At 37.5% G+C, this 15882-nt stretch overlaps 1 protein-coding gene across 1 annotated transcript in view; it reads right to left on the bottom strand.

The window, feature by feature from the left end:
- Positions 1–15584, bottom strand: part of LOC128988743 (uncharacterized protein DDB_G0287317-like) — a 37599-nt gene extending 22015 nt beyond the window's left edge. The window contains exon 1 of the mRNA XM_054410344.1: positions 15054–15584. Coding sequence (XP_054266319.1) covers positions 15054–15541 — 488 coding nt within the window. The 5' untranslated portion in view covers positions 15542–15584. The remainder of the gene's footprint in view (positions 1–15053) is intronic.
- Between the last annotated feature and the right edge of the window lie 298 nt (positions 15585–15882).

The raw sequence follows: 15882 nt of genomic DNA, 5'->3' as shown, positions 1-15882 counted from the left end.
AGTAATTATGTTGGTTGAACAAAATAACAAGTAAAGAGTAAAAAAAACACTTTTAACATGTGTTTATAACAAGCCATCCCCAGTATACTATCAAATTATAAAAGCAAGGCCCCACTAGAAAAACAGGCCATGCTGCAACGCGGGCAGTGTAACACTACGTCACAGTGGTGGATAGTTGTACTAAACTCTCACTGTTAAAATCTGACAAACAGCCAGCTTATTTACCTAAAACATATGGGATATGACAGTGAATCTATCAACAACTATCCACTATTGTGACGTCACGGATCCTGCAGCATGGCCTGTTTTTCCAGTGGGGCCTTAATAAAATACAGAACAAAGTGATAAACAATAGTTGTATGTAACTATTGAGCAAAGATGACATGGAAGGTAACTGGATTTAAGGGGAAATAGAGCAAGTGTTGATGAGTGTTTCGCGTTGGTGACGTTTGAGTGCACTGGCGTCAACTCAACGTTTGGTTAGATTTTACAATCATTGTTATGTGACACTCTTTTTACATAATGTTTACAGCTGTATTCAGTTGAAAAAGCATAGATAAAAAGGAATATGTTTTATCTATGATAAAATTATCATAAAGTTAGTTGTAAAACATTAATCTTTATAGTAAACAATATACGCTTGAATTGGACTCTTGTGGCTTCAGCTAAACCATCATGCAAGAGTATTTTAGAAAGTATGCTCATGTTGAAGTTTTCCCTTTATATTGCTTTTATAATAGAAATAAACTATACCGAGCTATGGCTCGGTCCCCCGGTACTATTAAATACCTAGTATGTATAGTTTTCAAATAGTTGTTTAATTAAGAGCCAGTTAAAATTAAAAATGTGTATTAATATGTACCTGTAATGTTCTACACCGCCTTTCTACACTCGCCATTACTACGTCGTTGGAATCCCTTCTTGCATGCTCGCGTAGGAAATACTGGCAGTTTATAACTAGCTCCTGACAGATAGGAAGGGTCGTGACCAGTTATGAGATCAGACGATACTGTATATTCTGATGCGCATATTAATAAAAGAGCGAACAAAACTGAAACTATGTTCATCTTGATCTGAGGATGACGACCGACTGAGTCTGCTAGCACTCACTCTGTGATGCAGATTGTAAAAACTGGACGCCAAGGTAGGCAGGGGGCAGTGTTTCCACTTGACGGAAAATAATATTCCACGCAGGGTCATGAAATATCCCACATTATCCCACATTCAGTCACGATTTATCCCACAAAATATCCCCCACTTTTTCGCTATTTTTCTTAGCTATTGCAACCGCGTTCGTATCGACAAATAATCTTATAAACTAAATTAATAACTTTCTTGAAAAGCGTAACAAAACAATTCACTCAAAAAGTAATTTGATTTGAGATAGAAATAAATTGAGATTTCCCATCACCTCTCTAAGGGAAATTCCTTACTTGTATGTAATGAATAAATAAATGGAAGACGAAGATTGTTTTCAAAACCTATGGTTACAATAAGTGAGGACAGCGTATAGTATTTTAAAAAGTAAGGGAACACTATATTTATGATTCCTTTAAAAATACCTTTTAACGTTTAATGAAAAATAAACATCAACTGATGAAGATGAACAGATAAACAGAACAGCGAAGCCGAAACCGGCTGCTACTGCTAGTTTGTTGTTTGAATCTTTGTTTCTTTTAGTTTCAAGATCAAGCTGCCAACTGACCAAACTCATCTTCTCGTTAGTGCAGTTATGCAGTATGCTCCGTCTGAGATCAGGTAAAGAGGTAATACTTATAACCTAATAGCCATTGACTATACACAGAATATGGTACTCAAACCATTCTCAAACTTAACTGACAAAGAGCAAGGGAAAAAAATCATAAGCGAAAGATACGCACAATGCACACGAACGTATATTTTATTAAAAAAATAGAACATTATGTCAAATTCAGGAAACATCCCACATTATCCCACAATCCCACATTATCCCACAAGCAGCCAAATTATCCCATATTTGGGATAAAATCCCACAAGTGGAAACACTGGCAGGGGGCTAAAGATGAAGTTGTGCCTGTGTGTGTTTGTGTGCGTGTGTGTATGGAGCTACAATTGTGGTCAAGTTTTAATGAAACTTTGTTGTTGGATTTTTAATTATGTTTACCTATAATATCCATAAAATGTTAGGAAAATCTTATTTAAATTGAAAAGGTATATTAATATTTTTAATTTGTAGTATTTGCTTTATATCACAATTTTCAACTATATTGATCAAAAGCTAAATGTTTTTACATCAATAATTACTTCTCGCAATAGAACGGTACCGGGCACATGCGGTTTTAGGGACAGTCAAATACATTGTGATGTTGCTCGGGGCCCAGTCTCCAGCGAGAATTGAATGTGATTGGATTGATATGAAACTGTTACACCAGGGCGCGTATGTTAAGATTAAGTTCGACGACCTCTTTGGAGTGATTCCATGTTCCTTTTAGCCTTCGCCTGAAGATGACCACTTTGTCGGGTTGAAACCGGTCGCCACCCAACGCTGACATTGATCACTTGACCGATTAAAGGTATTTTAACCTCTAGTAATAATTAAAATTGTGATCAGGAGGCAAAAAAACAACAAAAAATGAAATAAGTATCTTAAGCTGCGTCTAGGGGCACTCTCATTTTGTTATTAGTAACGAATAAAGTTATCTTGCTTGGATAAATTACTGTTCCTGTTATTTCCTATACTTCTACATTTGCGGCTAGTCTCAAATTTGAATCCATCCTCGCACTTCAGAACAGGCGCTACCACTACATGGTCATATAAGATTAAGCCGAGACCTAACGAAGTGAAGTTAATCTATGGGGCCAAACAGGGGTAAAGTGACGTTCCCGACATTGTTGTGACGTCATCGAAGTCTATAGATTCTGCCGCGGAAGATCAAACAAAACTACAACTAAGTTCATCTTGGACTGAGGATGATGGCTTGTGGGAAGTGGTAGTCTCCTGTATGGTTAGTACCTGTATGATCCAAGAATACAATTGGCTGACGATGTGGTTATCTTCAAGTTATTATTGGCTTATAGTCTCCTTGCTTATTAGCACTTCTTTGTATTATAAGAAGGACGTTTCGGTTGTTTTGCTTCAATCATAATTTATGACAACCGCAATCAGTTTCAATAACACAAAATATAGCATGGGTAACAATGTTTTAGTTTAGACCTTTCGAAATTCACGAATTCTCACTCATATGTCAATGGTTAGCAAGCACTTCATTTGGAAAATGTTCATAACTCTGTTTAAAATATGTCACGTGAACATAGCTATTTTTAAGCACACGATGAGCATCAACAAACGAGAAAACCTTACTTGTTATCGTATCCAGGTATGAAACGCTCATTAATTCGATTATCAATTGGTATAGTAAATGCTCATGAACAAGAGAGTTTATAATTGGCGTGACGTGATTTATTATAGAAAGGTTATAATTTTATGAATAAATAAAAGATGAGATTTAAACCATATATTAATCCTCATTATATTCTTAACACTGACATTATGTGTCAAACATGTTAAAAGTCGAAGAGTAAGTGGGGATATATATTATACATATATTATATTTATATACATTATATATATCAAAATTAACAGGAAATATGGACCCAACATGTCTAAACTTCATAACTCATAAGTGTGGAGATAGGAATTTTTTCAATGTTCATTATCTAATTATGACGATGTATTCAGATTTTTTAAGAATATGTAAATGAAACCAAATAAATATTGTGACAGATTAATGAGTTGCATTTCAGAGGCCTTCATTATTTTACGTACGATCATTTCCGGAGGGAAGAAGGGCCAAGAATATCTTGTCACCTACCATTCCTCCAGCGTATCTTTCAATTTGTTCCAAAATCTGATTTTGTCTCTAAATTTTCAAAAACCATAATAAATACAACGACTCTTTTCTACAGACCGGGATATTACTTCTTTGTGGAAAATATTTCGCACTCATTCAAAAAGCTTTTTCAGAAAATGTTTATATATTTAAAAAGGTTTAAAATATTGTAAACCTCTCTGTACATAGTTAAAATTATCTAATTTGTAATATGTTTGGCGAAATAAATGATATTTTCATTTGATTTGATTGGATATTCCTTAACTGTTTAGTTCGTTATTGAAAATATTGCTGTTCCCTGAGACATTGTAGAAACTTTCAGATCAAAGATCAATAGAGATTACTTATTCTTTATACATTATGTTCAGTTTATTGCTAAGTATATTAAAAAAGATCAAATCTGTAATAAGATTGTGCTTATAACTGTTATTTACTGAGAATTGTGTTGTGTTATTTTTATGGGTCCAAGGCATAATTAATTTAACATTCGGTAAACCCTATATAGATTCGCAAGAATATTTTCGTTTAAATTGGCTAAAGTAAGTTGAATATATAAGTTAAGTTAAGAATATATAAGAGTATATCACTCATTCTTGTCCCAAAAGAGATAGGGATTTTTTTAATGCTAACAACAAATTACAAACGTTATCTTAAACTACAATAAATATCTTCAGTAATCCGGAAGAATTTAACTGCAGGTATCTGCAGGTGCATCTGTCAGCATTAGTAACAATGTATATAGAATAATGTAGAAGGGGTTAAATTGTCTAATTTATTTGTGTAAAGAAGAGTACCATTAGCCAGAAGTTTTCTTGAAGATAGATTTTTATACATTATTTCGCAAACTTGGAAACACGTGTAAAACGTTTAGTGTAATCATTGTATAATTCATTCCAATAAAGGACTTCGTTGTTCTTGAAGTCATCAGGACTGAAGTCACGGTGAAGTAGACGTAGTGTCCGTGGCTGAGCTCCTGGAGAGGTAGGTGAGGTTTCCATGGCCACAGTTTCAAGCGAAATAGTGGAAGTATCCGTAGGTGAACGTCCAGGGAAAATATATGAAATTTCAGGGGACATATGTGAAGAGTCCGGGGATGAAGTTCCGGGGAAAGTAGGTTAAGTATCCAAATATGATGTAAGAGAGGAGGTTGGTGTTTTAGGGGCAGTAGGTGATGTCACCGGTTGTGAAGTACTGACATAAGTGGGTGTAGTATCCGAGGACGTAGCACTAGAAGAAATAGTTGACGAACCTGCGGCTGAAGTACTAGGATATGTGGTTGAAGTTTCTGGGTGTGAAGTATCCAGAGAAGTGATTGTAGTACTTAGGGACATAGCACGAGAAGAATTAGATAAAGTTTCTAAAGGTCAAGTCCTAGGAGAAGTAGTTGGAGTTTCGGGAGGTAAAGTTTCCAGAGAAATGGGTGTAGTATCCGCGGGAAAAGTATCAGAAGAAGAAGCTGTTGATGACTCTGGGTATGAAGTACCAGGAGAAGTAGTTGAAATTTCAGGAAGTGAAGTACCCAGAGAAATATGTGTAGTATCCGGGGACGCAGCACCAGAAGAAGTAGTTGAAATTTCTGGAGGTAAAGAACTGGAGAGTTTCGTTGACGATTCATTGACATCCAAATTTATCAAGTTCCTTTACTTAACGACACTTTGTTAAACCTATCATCAACTAAATGAGCTCCACCCGAAATGCGAGGAATCACTGGTTCCCTAAATTATTCAGCATTTTTAATTAACATCTTGCCCGGAGGTTTAACCATCGGGGTTGTTACATTCAAATCCAGAATTAATTCCGCTTTGCAAAAGCATACAAAGATCGACAGAAGGAAAAAGATAACCATCATGCTGCCGAGACCAAGAAACACAGAGTAGTATTAAGATTGGAGCAGGAAATCGATGGAGTTTCAAAGGCAAACCATCTTGATCTGCCGCCAAGAACTATCCTCAGTACTATCCTGATAATAAGACAAATTCGTTAATACCGTGGCAAAAATGTGGTTCAGATTTTTTACCTTAAACTGTAGTAGTTGTCATTAGCTGTATGAGCTATTAATTAACAGCTGTGTCTAAGAAATATGTCGGCCTTAGTCACTAACATGACTACAAGATCTGCCACTCATCCTACCCTTATCTCCATTCATGCTTGGCTTAAAATACCTACTTTGTATGGTCGCCATTTCAATGAAAAGTAAGTAATAAACAACAGGCGCTACAGCTCAAGGTGATATAAGAAACAGTTTAGAGCTAACAAAATGAAGTATTTTGGTGTCAAACAAAGAAAATGTATCTTCAGTCAACAACCCTATTGTGACGTCGTTGATATCACGAGATTCTGACAAGCGATAAGAAGAGCGAACAAAAGGGAAACTAAGTTTACCTTGGACTGATGATGACGGCTGGCACGAATTTGTACTAAAATGATAGTGCAATAATTTGACTTCAATGAAGGTAAGCGGCTGACAGTGACGTCACACTCGTGGATAAATCAAAGTATTTCATTGGTTTTGGTAACCAAAAGATGTTGCATAACATACCTTATACAAAAAATGGCTGTTAAATTTAAAACTAAAAAGTTTTTGTAAGTAATCCATTTGGCATTCACGATATTGTGACATGGCTACCTCCTTTTACACCCAGTATGAGCACCAACAAATGACAGTAAAGAGTGTTATCACATTCAGCATAAGTTGGCATAGTTTATTGTCATGAACCGACGAGTTTATAATTGGCGTAAAGTGATTTGTGAGGGGTTATAGTTTTTTAAATGAATAAACTACGATGTTCAAACTAGTTGATAATCTTAGTATAGTCCTTGTAAAAGTCCAAATACCAGCATTAACCCTGAAGTCGGTTTGATTATTACTCCAGTCATTATAGGGTTTTAGGTGGAGATAATTCCCTAAACGGGTAAACGTTACATATGTGTAGTACTAGTACCCAGTTTCAATATATCAAAATCAACATTCGTGCATGCTGTGCCACTGCCGCCATCTTGGATAATGGTGGCCGAGTTTCACTTTTATGAACATATTTCACAAACTGTTGGAAATACAGAGATTTTGTTCAAATAAAAGTAAAAGAACACAAATTGATACATCTTTTTTGTTATGACAATATTTTGCCCTATCTCTAACGGTTATTAAAAAAAAAAAAAACTTTACTTAATATTAAATTAAAATTTCTCACACAAGTCTTATAGAGAATAAGTAAACTGTTGTAGTTGGCTTGTTTATGTGCACTAGAGTAAGTGTGAAGGTTATATTATTTTGTAACCTAGGTTCCCTGGGTTGTATTATGAAAACAAGTAATTGTGGTTTAAGTAATATGCATTTGTTTGTATTATGAAACCATTGGTATTATGAGTTCATATCTTACAAATGACTCCAATTTAACGACCTTATGTTTGGTTTTTAGTATAACATAACATAAATAATGTTTGCCAGTTTTCCTACCACTGCTTGGGACTGATCACATATGGATCATTCCCGCTCACTCAATCAGCTGATTTCACAGATGTCGTTTCTACACCAATCACAGCCGTGGATTCGTTACGTTAGTTAATAACTGGTAAGCGAATAACATAAGATTAAAAAAGCAAATCTAAAATTTATATCTAAAATTTAAATCTGTGTGTTATTATTAGTGTTAGTTAATGTGGTAAGAAAATCTTGTGTGTATTACGAGCGCAAACAGTCATTGCCGCTCTTGAAATACCATTTTTTCTACAGTTCTCGAGTGCCAATAACGCACTTTGTGCTCTTAAAACACAAGCCATTCCCTAGTCTGTTTAACCTATACTTACAAAAATAAATTAAATAATCTTTTATGTCTGCCATCAACTATCACAAGATGACTTATTAAGTGGTGGAACTATGATTCACTAAAATTATTAGCACTTTTTATTAGGGACTCATTTCAACCATGTACTATTATTTACTATTCTATTACTAATATATACTATCTACTATAATATGGACTATGTCAAAACAAAATTATAAGAGCAGATTTTATAGATGGATTGTCTACTTAGTACATTAGGACAATGGTCTCAATATCTAACCGTAAGAGCAGCCACTCTGTTTTTTGCAAGATCCACTTTCATACGTAAAATATACGTTAATATTAGCTATTTTATTTTATATTAGTTTGGGGCAAGCTAAAAACATAGCTCGCGAGTTATAAGTACCACTTATTTATGTAAACAAAATGTCATTCCCTTCTGCACTACATTAATTATCTTATCAAACTTAATGTTTAAGGTCATCAACATGACAGTGTCTGTAGACGAATCACTTATTCAAAGTTCATATTGACCAAAAGTTAATAACTATTTGGAAGTCTGGACAAAAGTTGTTGCTTCATTTTGGGTTAACACATAGTATGAAGTGAAGAAATAAACCATTAAAATCTGTTTTATTCTCATTGAACATTGAATAGTGATCGTACTGAATCTACCCCTTTTTTAATGCTAAGCATCCTTTTTCGAACATCTTATCTACACATTCTAGTATAATATCCCACTTAACTTCCTCGTTAACACACTTATCTTTGTTGTATACTCGTATATAGGTCTTGCCTACTAAGTCCGTTCTAACTTTTCTCGATCCGTTTCCGCTAGGGACGAAGCTGTTCAATGCGCCAGTAAAGGTGTAGAAACCCTCATCCACATCTTCATCTTCGGGATCAACAGCACGAACCATCACAACCACTAACACAGTGAACGAAACACAAAGCAAAACTGACCTCATTGTGTTTGTATAATTAAACTATACTCGATGTTCGTTTTAATTTATACCCTTCTTATCATTATTTAAAAGGCTGTATTATGATTTACTACCAATTTACGAAATTGAACAATTAGTTATAGTTCGGTAAATAATAAATCTTTGTTGTACATAACAGTATTTAAAATTTTACTATGTGATAACTCTTCATTAATTTTATATACAGAACTACGATTATTCACTGTCAGCTGAAAAGTTTCCAGATATGTGAAATTAATTGCGTTTTCCTATGTCAATTTGTTTTGGTTGAGTGAGTTTTTTTTGTTTTTTTTGTTGAGTGGAAGTTATTTCACAATACGCAAACAAACATAGATAATCAAAACTTTTGCTTCCTACTATATTAATGTGACCTGGTAATATATTAAATTAAATTACAGTTTTAATTTGAACATATTAAATGTATATAGATCGAAATTGTGGACGTCTTCGGGGTGTAGTGTGAGGAACTAGAAGTAACCTACATAAATAATCATGTACAGTACTGTATAGTGACCGGGTTTATGTTCTAGTTTTAGTAATACATCTTGTTGGCGATCCCAAAACAAACTCAATTTAATATATATAAACAAGTGATTATTTTACCTTTATCTGTCCAGCGATTCATTTATCACCTCATAGGTGGATGACGATGCCTCTATATAATTGTCAAGAATAACAAATTTCTCTTATATTGAGGTAGCTAAAGCATTAAACAAGCACACAACCATCATAAGAGTACGTTTATAAACACGAATGTAAATTAAAAATTCGACAAATACTGCGGCTACACGTATGCATGCTTGCTTGAAATATCCAGACTGCAGTTTGGTTGGAGGGTTGACTACTGGGTAGAATTAGAGTGAAATACCATTATTTGGTTGTTAAAGGATTCTAGTCCATAGACCTACCATCAAATATATCTGTAAAGTTTAAAAATAACTGTAAGGTAAAATAGATACTGAATGGTAATATTTTGAGTTTGCGATTTTTCACCGTTCATAGTTAGCTGTGTATACACATCACTGCCAAGTGTTGGTACGTTACAAACTACTGCGTATCGTTGTTGTTAACTAACCATATGATGACTCTTGGACACAAGTGTTTAATGAATACTATTACACCAATTGAGGAAATGCGCCGCTCTTTACTACTGAACGATAAAATCTTTGCTTGCACAACTGTCTTGCTAAGCCGTGTCTGACAAATGTTTTGCAATACTTGCATACTGTGACACTGTCGTGCCTACCTACTTAAATGTTAGTAGTAGTATGACAGTAGCTGAGTGAATGTCAATTTCTCTGACTGTTATGAAGTGTCAGGTCATCAGTATCAGTATCTACCGTCTCTTCAGAAGTTGGTTGAATGTAATGGTTTCGATTAGTCATAGAAGTGGTCAAACTTCCTCCGTTGACAATCAACACAGCAAATAACACAAACACTCCCACGTACAGCACAAACCTTGATGGCGTACACCCTATACAGTATAACCCACGTACAGCACAAACCTTGATGGCGTACACCCTATACAGTATAACCCACGTACAGCACAAACGTTGATGGCGTACACCCTATGTTACACCCACTTTTGGCGAATTGTGGATATTTATAGGGATGCACTGTGGATGCGATGCTCCCTGGTGTGGATTAACGTCCGCACTAGTGAGTACTACGACTATCCGCAGTATTATCCTGATAATTAGACCAATTCGTAAATTACAAGGAAAAATGTGGTTCGGATTCCACTATAAACTGTAGGTCCCTTAGTTGCCATTAGCTGTATAGGCTATTAATTAACAGCTGTGTCTAAGGAACATGTCGGCCTTAGTCACTAACAAGACTACAAGATCGCGCCACTCATCCTACACTCATCCTTCACTCATATTTGGGTTAAAATACGCACATAGTGGCGTCCCCATCTTAAATAATTGAATTGAATTGAATATACAGTATAACCCACGTACAGCACAAACCTTGATGGCGTACACCCTATACAGTATGACCCACGTACAGCACAAACCTTGATGGCGTACACCCTATACAGTATAACCCACGTACAGCACAAACCTTGATGGCGTACTCCCTATACAGTATAACCCACGTATAGCACAAACCATGATGGCGTACACCCTATACAGTATAACCCACGTACAGCACAAACCTTGATGGCGTACACCCTATACAGTATGACCCACGTACAGCACAAACCTTGATGGCGTACACCCTATACAGTATAACCCACGTACAGCACAAACCTTGATGGCGTACACCCTATACAGTATAACCCACGTACAGCACAAACCTTGATGGTGTACACCCTATACAGTGTAGCCCACGTACAGCACAAACCTTGATGGTGTACACCCTATACAGTATAGCCCACGTACAGCACAAACCTTGATGGCGTACACCCTATACAGTATAACCCACGTACAGCACAAACCTTGATGGTGTACACCCTATACAGTGTAGCCCACGTACAGCACAAACCTTGATGGTGTACACCCTATACAGTATAGCCCACGTACAGCACAAACCTTGATGGCGTACACCCTATACAGTATACACATCATGCCGACTAGAGACATGAAACGCTCCCACGTACAGCACAAACCTTGATGGCGTACACCCTATACAGTATACACTTCATGCCGAATAGAGATATGAAACGTGACCAGGTACAGCACAAACCTTGATGGCGTACACCCTATACAGTATACACATCATGCCGACTAGAGATATGAAACGTGACCAGGTACAGCACACACCTTGATGGCGTACACCCTATACAGTATACACATCCTGCCAAATAGAGATATGAAACGCTCCCACGTACAGCACAAACCTTGATGGCGTACACCCTTTACAGTATACACATCATGCCGACTAGAGACATGAAACGCTCCCACGTACAGCACAAACCTTGATGGCGTACACCCTATACAGTATACACTTCATGCCAACTAGAGATATGAAACGTGACCAGGTACAGCACAAACCTTGATGGCGTACACCCTATACAGTATACACATCATGCCGACTAGAGATATGAAACGTGACCAGGTACAGCACACACCTTGATGGCGTACACCCTATACAGTATACACATCCTGCCAAATAGAGATATGAAACGCTCCCACGTACAGCACAAACCTTGATGGCGTACACCCTATACAGTATACACATCATGCCGACTAGAGACATGAAACGCTCCCACGTACATCACAAACCTTGATGGCGTACACCCTATACAGTATACACTTCATGCCGACTAGAGATATGAAACGTGACCAGGTACAGCACAAACCTTGATGGCGTACACCCTATACAGTATACACATCATGCCGACTAGAGATATGAAACGTGATTAGGTACAGCACAAACCTTGATGGCGTACACCCTATACAGTATACACATCATGCCGACTAGAGATATGAAACGTGATTAGGTACATCACAAACCTTGATGGCGTACACCCTATACAGTATACACATCATGCCGACTAGAGACATGAAACGCTCCCACGTACATCACAAACCTTGATGGCGTACACCCTATACAGTATACACTTCATGCCGACTAGAGATATGAAACGTGATTAGGTACAGCACAAACCTTGATGGCGTACACCCTATACAGTATACACATCATGCCGACTAGAGATATGAAACGTGACCAGGTACAGCACACACCTTGATGGCGTACACCCTATACAGTATACACATCATGCCGACTAGAGATATGAAACGTGACCAGGTACAGCACACACCTTGATGGCGTACACCCTATACAGTATACACATCATGCCGACTAGAGATATGAAACGCTCCCACGTACAGCACAAACCTTGATGGCGTACACCCTATACAGTATACACATCATGCCGACTAGAGATATGAAACGTGACCAGGTAAGATCATGGATTAAATGTCGGTTTACCGAGTATTTATGAAAAATATCTTACAAATCTCCTCGTGTTCAGGCTGTTACAAGCGACACTTATTTATTTACAGTTTAAAATTTAAATAATTTCCTCTTTCATCCAGCCGGATTACTTGGCTCACTTGCCAATGCACGAAGAACTAGCACGTCGCATACGAATCTTATAAGCTACATTCATTTCAAACACTGAGATTTTTTACTTCATATTTCAAAGTCCAAGTGTATATGATTGTGGCGACTAGCGCCACGTCTGGGGGAAGTGCCTGCTCGCTGGGAGCATATATACTTCCGGTCTGCTGTGGGTCCAAGCCCTGGTAGCTCAGCTACCTGTAGACGTCAACGTCGTTCCTGGGGGTTATTCGTTGATCTGGGGGCGGAGCTGCGGAACATCCTCAGCGACCAGGTCCCTGATATGTTCCCACGGAGAAACATCCGCCATCTCTTCAAGTCTCGCTCGAAGGCCGTCGACGAAGTCTCGGAGAGTTGTCACTGCTGTGGAGTCCCTGATGACGGAGTTCCTCACGTACCAGGGTGAATCTGTCGCCTGCCGAAGAGCCTTGCTCTGGACGACGAGCAGCCTCCGTAAATTCCAGAGTAAAATTAGGTTGTTCAAATCTATCCTACACCAGTAAACCCTACAAAATATACCCTATTGATATATATATATATATATTGATATCATTCTCAACATGTAGGTACAACATGTTAACTCAATGTTGGAAATTCAAATAAATTTACCTCATTTTAGACACTGTCCCGGCATGTCCCGTTTTTCCGCCCTTGGCCTGGGCCACAACCACGGACAGGAGCGTTGGCGAGGATCACGTTGGGAGCGATTCCAACAGGATCTACTTTTATTTTCTGCGGACAAGAGGGGCAGTCTGCATCTGACGTCACTGTTTCAAACGTTGTGTTGTCGGGGTAATCGACTTCTTCCTCAGTGGTGTAAACAGTCGAGGTTGCTGTAGTCGCTCTGACAGGGTAAACTGTCGTATTGCCGGAACATTTCACCAAACCAACACACGCGAGTAAGATAGACAGCGAACACTTCACGGCCATGGCAAAACTGGTCAAGATGACTTCTACAAGCCGGCTCCGCAAATACTCATATAAACGAGCAATTTGGCTTCCCTCCCAAGCCTCAAGGCCGGTTGTTGATTTAAATCCTCATCATGCAACTCGAAGAGTATTACTAGTTTGACATGATGAACGTTCTAATTATCATGCAACTCAGATCTAAAATAGAGTTCTTCCTATATTTTTCTATATTGTGATGACGAAATGAGACTAACATTATCACAGAAAAGTCTATAGAGTTGAAATTTAACAATGTTTGCTATTGTTGAACAAAACCCATATTGCAATTAACTGCAATACATTATTTAATTCGTAATTGTCGATATTACCGTTCGTTTTTGGTATTCTGAAAGGATTACGAATAAAAGTAGATTGAATTATTTTGTATCTATTTAATTGTTATATATAAAAAAGGATAAAATGTATGAGTACACGTTGTAGCTATAAATTATTCAGGAATTTTACGGTTTTTTACAACTTTGGAAAAACATAATATATAGGTTTGCAAGATTAGTATGGTTTTCACACGGTATGTATATGGTGTAATTCTATATTGTTTTGAAAAGTCTAGAATTACTTTACTTGTGTCTGTTCCAAAACAACAAACGATTAATTGTGAACACTTTAAAATATAGCAAAAGTACTTAATATTTTGCCATGACCAATTGTTTTATATCCTCAGTACACCGAAAGCGTTAGCAGTAAGTATTTTAGCTGTATTAGTTTTAGTATTAGAGTTTTACGCTATATTATAGTAGAGGGTTCTAGAACTTTAGTATCTGTAGCAGGAAGTTAGGTAAATGGTTATATTGCATATTTAAAATTTTATATAGTAGAGGGTGACACCCACGAGGAAATATACTGTTGTCTCCTACTTTTAAGAAAAAGACTGATTAATTACTAAATTTCTTTAGCAATCGACTTTAGAAACTAGGCAATTTTTAAATTTTTTTGTAGTCTTCAAAAGTTTTACCGAAACCCGCTTTTTATCTACAAAATCTTACTGCAACGCCTCTTTGAAATGCTAAGAGAATCTAGCAAGATAATCAATGCGGTCACTTGAAAATTGACTTTCATATTTACTCTGCATAATTTACTTTCAAACGTGTTGGATATGGTTCATTTTAATTCATATTTATTTGATTCAACAAGTTGTTAATCTAGTATAGTTTTAAGCCGCAAGTAAGGGAGGGAGTAGGTCTATTTAATAGTGATAGAGCGCGGAACTTTGGTCCCGGAGGCCCCGTGTTGAAATATCGCCAATCACCAATGCGTTATCGAAGTAATATTGACGCCACCTCTATGCCTAGCCTAGTTATATGAAATCATGTGAACTTCGTGTGAAATAATCCCGGGCTAAGTGTATTAAAGATTCCACCAGTGAGCTTGTATCGACTTACCTAAAGAGTTCTCTGCATCTGCCTTTACTGTCTCGCCGGCCAGAGTCACATTCTCTGACAGGAGCGTCGGCCACTGTCCGACCTCCGTCGTCTCCCACTGGCACGGGCGCCTTCTTGTCTGGTGTTGTCCCAGGGGAAGCAGAAGAAGAAGAGCTGGATGTATCCGTGGGCGAAGATCTAGAAGCTTCTGAAGACGATTCACCAACTACCGTATCCGTCGAAGTTTCTGTACTCGGAGACTCTTCTTTCAGCCTATCAGCCACTGAATCACCCTGACTCTGAGTCTGAATGTCATTCGTTTCTACTTTACTGTTCCCACTGAAAATGCTTGTGATCACTTTCCCCCCGAATTGTTCAGCATTGTTAACGAGCTTCCCGAATATATTGTCTGGGGGTTTTACCGTAGAGGTTGTCCCTGTCACACCCGATAAGAATCCCGCTTTGCAAGAGCACACAGAGATCAACAGAATGTAAAAGGTAGGTGTCATGATGCTGAGTGTACGAACTCGAGAGTGATAGCGAATAGTAGGAGGATATTCGCGGAGTTTCCAAGGTCAACCTCTCGGTAAATCAAGAGGCAATCTTGTGGAAACCGCATTGATTATACAGCTGGATCTGCTTGGAATTAAAAAAACCTACTTCCTGCATAACCCTTTTGTACATAGTGTGAATCTTCAGCACACGCGAAAAAAAAACTACCTTTCAGTGTATTAGTCTAAAGGTAATATAATAAAAGTTTGTACTAAGTTTCGTCTCAAGCCCATCTTTATCTTTTTCATGTAGAGGCACATGTCTTAGTGAACCCTTTACATGATAATAACTTATGATT

The sequence above is a fragment of the Macrosteles quadrilineatus genome, unplaced genomic scaffold, assembly GCF_028750875.1.
Source record: "Macrosteles quadrilineatus isolate MER2022 unplaced genomic scaffold, UCM_ALF_1.0 Scaffold_3__2_contigs__length_128488019, whole genome shotgun sequence".
In the NCBI taxonomy this organism is placed as follows: domain Eukaryota; kingdom Metazoa; phylum Arthropoda; class Insecta; order Hemiptera; family Cicadellidae; genus Macrosteles; species Macrosteles quadrilineatus.
Note: the sequence above shows the minus strand (reverse complement) of the source record. Positions and strands in the feature narration are given on the sequence as shown.